Consider the following 7,218-nt stretch of genomic DNA (forward strand, 5'->3'; position numbering starts at 1 on the left):
TGTCCTTGACTGCTAAAGTGTTCCCCGACTGGGAGGGAACCCTCCTGTTTGGCGATTGTTGCGCGGTGTCCGTTCATCCGTTGTCGCAGTGTCTGCATGGTCTCGCCAATGTACCATGCTCCGGGGCATCCTTTCCTGCAACGTATGAGGTAGACAACGTTGGCCGAGTCACAGGAGTATGAACCATGTACCTAGTGGGTGATGTCCTCTCGTGTGATGGTGGTATCTGTGTCAATGATCTGGTATATCTTGCAGAGGTTGCCGTGGTCGGGTTGTGTGGTGTCGTGGCTAACCTGTCTGTACACCAACGACACCTTTGATTGGTGTGAGCGTGTCCTAGCCTAATATAAGATATGCGATTTGAGAACCACTCACTCACTCACCTGACGAAGGAGATAATCTCCGAAAGCTTGTGGTTTTAAAATAAAATTGTTGGACTATAACCTGGTGTTGTAAGATTCCTTACATTTGTCCACCCCCGGCACCTCCACATCATGTCCATAAAAAGCAGGACAAATTCAATCCAGCCATTTACCGCCCCATCAGTTTACTCTCAATCATCGGCAAAGTGATGGACGGTGTCGTCGACAGTGCTATCAAGTGGCACTTACTCACCAATAACCTGCTCACCGATACTGAGATTGGGTTCCACCAGGACCAATCTGCCCCCAAACTCATTACTGCCTTGGCCCAAACATGGACAAAAGAGCTGAATTCCAGAGGTGAGGTGACGGTGACTGCCCTTGACATCAAGGCAGCATTTGACCAAGTGTGGCACCAAGGAGCCCTAGTAAAACTGAAGTCAATGGGAATCAGGGGGAAAACTCTCCAGTGGCTAGAGTCATACCTAGCACAAAGGAAGATGGTAGTAGTTGTTGATGGCCAATCATCTCAGCCCCAGGACATCGCTGCAGGTGTTTCTCAGGGCAGTGTCCTCGGCCTAACCATCTTCAGCTGCTTCATCAATGACCTTCCCTCCCTCAAGGTGAAAAATGGGGACGTTCACTGATTTCAGTGTTCAGTTCCATTCGCAACCCCTCAGATAATGAAGCAGTCCGTGCCTGCATGCAGCAAGACCTGGACAACATCCAGCTTGGGCTGATAAGTGGCAAGTATCATTCGCACCAGGCAATGACCATCTCCAACAAGAGTCTAACCACCTCCCCTTGCCATTCAATAGCTTTAGCATTGCCGAATCCCCGAACATCAACATCCGGGGGGTCACCATTGACCAGAAACTTAACTGGACCAGCCATATAAATACTGTGGCTGCAAGAGCAGATCAGAGGCTGGGTATTCTGCGGTGAGTGACTCACCTCCTGACTCCCCAAAGCCCTTCCACCATCTACAAGGTATAAGTCAGGAGTGTGATGGAATACTCTCCATTTGCCTGGATGAGTGCAGAACCAACAACACTCAAGAAGCTCGACACCATCCAGGACAAAGCAGCCCTCTTGATTGGCACCCCATCCACCACCCTAAACATTCACTCCCTTCACCACTAGTGCACAGTGGCTGCAGTGTGTACCATCCACAGGATGCACTACAGCAACTCGCCAAGGCTTCTTCGACAGCACCTCCCAAACCCGTGACCTCTACCACCTAGAAGGACAAGGGCAGCAGGTGCATGGGAACACCACTACGTTTCCCTCCAAGTCTCTCGCCATCCTGACTTGGAAATATATCACCGTTACTTCATCGCTGGGTCAAAATCCTGGAACTCCCTACTGAACAGCACTGTGGGAGTACCTACACCACATAGATGCAGCGGTTCAAGAAGGTGGCTCATCACCTTCAGGGATGGGTAATAAATGCTGGCCTTGCCAGCGATGCCCACATCCCATGAATGAATAATTTAAAAAAAGTGTTGCGTTGACTCTCTTTACATTGCTGAGTTCAGACCATGCACAGCAGTAACACTCCCGAGTTCAGACAAGGCACAGTGCTAAAGGGTGTGTCTGTATGGGAAATGGCAACTTTATTTGTGTGAATTTCTCGGTAGTTTGGGTTGGATATGATTCAGGCATTGAATCGATTTTAGCACACATCTGGCCTTTAGATGATGAGAAAAAATTGAACTATCTGAAGCTTGCAACCTATTCGAACCATCTATCTGAAATCTTGCTTTAACATTATTGGAAATGATCCTAATATCGGAGGAAGGGAAATGGGTTGAAACTAAATATGGTCATGGGAATCAATAGTTAGTCATAAATTAAGGCTTTAAATCTGAGGTGATTAGCATAAGTATCCCTCCCCACACTGGAAAACCAGCAATAACTTGCAACTTTGAAGTATTTCAGATGTGCATAGCCTTGAACTAAATGGCCATGAATTGTACTACAGAGGGCCAAACTTCTAATTTTAAAAAAATTGCTAAATGTCTCTAGATTGAGTTAGGGGGGAAAAGCAGGATCCTATATAGTGCTTGATCTAAAATCTTCATTTAAGGATCAGTCTCGTGCATACTTCAATCTTGTAAAACTGGAACACAAAGTTAGGAGTGTAGGTTCTGAAGCTTTATAACCGACATTCAGCAGATAGAGGTTCGCGTGATGAAATTGTAGGAATTTTGTCAGCTTACCTGCTATTGGCAGCGATGCAAATTCTTTTTGGTGATGTGGTTCAGTTCCTTTATGGTTAGTTTATTTGTGGCTAGCTCAAACCTCATTAATTTAAAAACTTTAAAATGTTAGCTTGGCTGAATGCTCTAAATCTGAAGGTGGCTAAAGGAAAAGAGGCTGCAGTTTGAGGAATTGGGTCACATGACATTGATCCTGGTGCAAGCTCATCATTCTCTGCGCTGCTAGTGTCTCTCTCTCTGGCTCTCGCTCTCTCTCTCTCGTGGCAATAGGATGAATTGCAAAGCAGACACTCGTGGGCCATTTGGTAGTGGCTGACTTGAGCAATGATGCCAGAGGATTGGAAGCCAGTCGGTGCCTCTTCCTCAGTTGGGGAATAATGCAAACTTTGGGGAAACAAGGGGGATTTAATAGTTTTAAATAAGTCACAACATCCTATTGTTAAAGTTTACTTGCACTTGTTTCTAGGTCCAGGCTCTGACCACTGGCAGTAAATTTGAAGCTGAAATCAAAGCGGAGCAGGAGCAACGTAAGCGTATGGAAGAAGACCGGAGGCAGCGAAGAGCAGCCTTTAAAGAACTGAAGGCAGCATTTCAATAGTAACTCCCGTGTCCTGTACAGCACAACCACTTGTACAGATTTGTAAAGCATAGAACTAAATCCTAGCAGTTGGGACAACTAAAACTTGCACTAAGTGACCATTTCTCGGTTGCCATTTTATTTTAAATTAACCTAAAGTATAGACTTGTCATTTTTTAGTTGTTTGACTGTATGCAAGCCTCTAAATTGCAATCGTGCTATCGGCACGACAAAACTACTAGTTCTGGTTTAGAGTAGTCTGCTTGTCAATTAGGAGGATGTTTGTAACTGCCTTTTCTCCCTATTTATACTATTAAAATTAATGGCTCAGGGCTGTGCTTTTGTTGAATTTAATGCCTCTTAGAAATGCTGCACTAAATTGTACACCATTTGAAATATTTTTGAATTTATCTTTTGTAGTCATATATATAATCTGCAGTTCATTTGGGAACAAGTTTAGACCATCGATGCAGAAGTTTTTTTCTATGGCATCTGGAAACTGCTTTTTGTGCATTAAACAAGTACTTAATCCAAAGACCAATAATCATTTTAACAATTTAATCTACAAAACTATAAGAATAGATGCTTAAAATGGTGTGGATAATATTTCAAAAATGTTAATATTGTATCAATATTGAACTAAGTCTTGCTGTGACTAAACATATTTTAAATAATTTTTGATAATGTTACAAAATGAGTAATATGTAGAATTCAAATTGTAAATTTTTCAGATGCTTTCGAAATGTGTTGAATATCAACTGTACAAATAATGGTAGCCTTGTGGAACAGCAGAGTTGGTGTATGATCCCTCTTCCCAACAGAACAATAACATGCAAACTCTTGCTCACGATTACCCACTAATTTTCCAGCCTGCTGAGTGGTCTAGGGGAGACCTGAGGCTGGTTGGTTGTTTCTCACAAGGAAAATAAACTTGGTAGGCAAGTAATGCCACCCTGGTTTGTATAAATCAGAAAAGCTGGTTAGAATTATTTGGAAGCAGGTTATCTTTCTGGCTGCCCTCTTGGACAGTGGGAAGTTCTGCTTGGCATCTATAGAAATGAAGGAGAAAGATAATGAAATTAAACACTGTGGTAGTACTCAAATGTCCTTATTTCATCCCATGACTTAAAAGTATCCCTTGGCTTTTTAACCATTTTGAGTAACCTGATAAATGACTTGTTGGTCAGTGTTTTGATTGCCCATTTAAATATTTGCTGGAACATGAACTTACAAACTTTTTTTGCCTTTTTATTTAAAAATATGTGGTGTCTATATTGGCTGGTCAATACTGCACAAGTTTCTCGTTACAAATGCTTGTTTGGGTTTCTTCTGTACGGAAAACATTTGGAGCAGAAAACTTTGCTCCATGGTGCAATCATTTGACCGTTTGTGACCTATGACCATGCATAATGAGAACATTCCAATGGCTAAACTGGCCATTTTGTGTTCGGTTAAATATGGTGTTGGACTAAGATTACATGAGTGTTTACTTTTACAGTTGAGGATTGACTTGTAGATGTCCCAGAAAACTTCACAAAATATAATTCAAAAAGAAAACCTTTTTAGTGAATTCCTAAAATATATGTTGGTCAATGTGGATTATGAATGAATTCCCCTACCAACCAAATCAATCTGCATAACACCAGGCCTTGTTACCATTATGCTTTCTGCATATGTACTATGATGGAAGGACAAATAGACTTGTAATATGCTGTTGTAGGCCTTCTGTTACCTTGTTAACAAGATAGTGAACCAAAGTTTTTTTTAAAACTGGGTCACTTTTTTTAAGGGGGGGGGGGGGAGAAAAGAGGAGAGAAAGGACTGATTTGTTTCACTAGAGTATATAATACACCAGTTTTAAACACTAGACTGAGGTTTCTTTTGGGTAGCAAGCACAGGGACCCTGCACTAATATTGGGATAAGATGAATAAATAAGAGTGGTTATGTAAGATGGGAATGTAGGTGTATATTTGTGGGGAAGGTAAAGGTGACTTCAAGGATTCAGTAATAGTTATTTCAAAATATTAAAATTATATGTAGGTGAAGAAAAATATGCAACTTGCAAATATTTAACTCTGTAATTTGCCTAATATTTATAAGCAAACTTTTTTTTTAAAAACTGCTTGATTTGATGGTTTGCATTTTAAAGGATGATTCTTTCCTGGCTCTGCTACAATATTTCTTCCTCCGTGAATCTTATTTTTTCCAAGTTTTTTTCTCCCCTGAATGAAATCTGAATTGTTGCACTTTTTTGTGTACCAGTGCATTATGGAATTGTTACAGCAATGTGAACATTCTAGTCATTCCCACGTGATAAGATCCTGACCTTAGCCGTGCTGTTCTGTTTAGAAAGTTGCCGTTTGGAGTCGCTATAACATTTTCCCTAGGCATGGGTAGAGAAAAAGAAAAATGTGAAGTCAGTCCAAGTGCTCCTGGTCTCCTGGTGGCCAGCTGAAGAGTAAATGGGACAAGACCAGAGCAGGATAAGGACTGATTTTATCTGGAGGAAAAAGTTGTATTTAAAAGTAGAGTCTAGAATTAGAAATTTTAAAGGTGCCACATTAAAGTGTTGTTATTGAATATGCTGGAAATTTGAGTTCTATAATTATCTGGAACTTACATTTGGAGAGGAATAATCCTTTTTTTAAAAAAAAATCTTGAGTTTCTAAGTATTGTGTTCTAATATACCTGCTGTGTGTTTATGCTATTTTAAAATCACATTTTTTGAAATAATAAAATAAATACTAATGGTCTTCCATTGCGAATGTGTGAACTTTTTTTCTTGTGCATTTCCATGCAGTAGCTTTGAATTTAGCAGAAACCAACCTCCTTGTCCAGTTCACACATTGCAAATTTAAACTGCTTCTGTCGTTGAACCACAATACTGGCAATTCCAGTTCTGTAGCATGCACAATATGGCTATTAAAACCAGAAATGTAATTACAGAAAGTTATAGATAAGTCAGGCTTGCTTCTCTGCCCAACAAAGCACTTTAATGCCAACCTTGCAGTAGTCTATTAGGTAAATTCTTCCATTTCTTTATACCTTTTGACTCTTAGTGTCTCTGTGACATGACCAATATAGTTCTATACAAAATTGCTTAGTTGAGTAGAACTATACATGCTGGAAGTGTAACATTATCATTTAAACCAGCACTTCTGCTCTTGTCAATGTACATCTGAAATTACTTTATATTAAAGCAAAAGTATCTTGCTGGAATCCAGTCCTAATTTGACTCCTGAGTACACTGAACCAGCGACGGTAAGATGCCATCTCCTAACAGGCAAGTTCACCACCTGGGCTTTTAACTGAGTAAACTACAGCCACGTGAATCTGCTAGTATTTGAAACTTTGGTTGGTGTTGAACAGGCTCACATTCTATCTGTAGCATCCTCATCCTGAAATGTACAACTAAAGGCATATCTGATTCATTCAAAGAGTCTGAGCAAAGCTGAAGCAGTGTTCTGAAATTGGCAAATTAACCCACTGTGGACTATCTCCAGTTCTCTTGTGCAAGTGTTGTACTGTTTTAGTATTTTTGACTTTTTTGCTATGAGTCAGTTTTAATTGTACATTTTGGTGGGCACTTTCACCTGTACAAAGTGGTCTAGTGTTGCTATTTAATCATCTGAATTGACATGATGGAATTGTTCTCCAGTTAGCAAAGTACCCTGACTAGTGTTAATTTTTCGACCCAAGCCTTTGCTAACTCCATGCAACAGAGGACAAAAGACTAGAGTTTGCCTCGTTGGAGACTGTACACCAGCAAGGAGTCCCAACCTATAGGAGTAGTGTGGAAAGGAGAAATTTGGCAAGGGGGAAATTTTAAACAGCCAATACATTTTCCAACGATCTACTACACAGGTTTGACAGCTGCTAAGATTCTAGACTTGGATAAGGCCGACTTCAATGCGATGAGACAGAGACTGTCCACAGTAAACTGGGCAAATCTGTTAATGGGTAAAACGACTGATGATCAGTGGGAAATGTTTAAAGAAACATTTAACGAGATACAGAATCGGTTTATACCCCTGAGGGGCAAGAACTCTACTTGCC

The 7,218-nt window shown here is 40.7% G+C and overlaps 1 protein-coding gene across 2 annotated transcripts in view; it reads left to right on the plus strand.

Moving 5' to 3' along the window:
• efhd1 (EF-hand domain family, member D1) overlaps positions 1-5,862 on the plus strand; it is a 98,818-nt gene extending 92,956 nt beyond the window's left edge. For both annotated transcript variants that reach the window (XM_067994698.1, XM_067994699.1), the window contains exon 4: positions 3,051-5,862. In XM_067994698.1, coding sequence (XP_067850799.1) covers positions 3,051-3,182 — 132 coding nt within the window. In that variant the 3' untranslated portion in view covers positions 3,183-5,862. The remainder of the gene's footprint in view (positions 1-3,050) is intronic.
• The last annotated feature ends 1,356 nt before the right edge of the window (positions 5,863-7,218 follow it).

The sequence above is a fragment of the Heptranchias perlo genome, chromosome 13 (genome assembly GCF_035084215.1).
Source record: "Heptranchias perlo isolate sHepPer1 chromosome 13, sHepPer1.hap1, whole genome shotgun sequence".
In the NCBI taxonomy this organism is placed as follows: Eukaryota; Metazoa; Chordata; class Chondrichthyes; order Hexanchiformes; family Hexanchidae; genus Heptranchias; species Heptranchias perlo.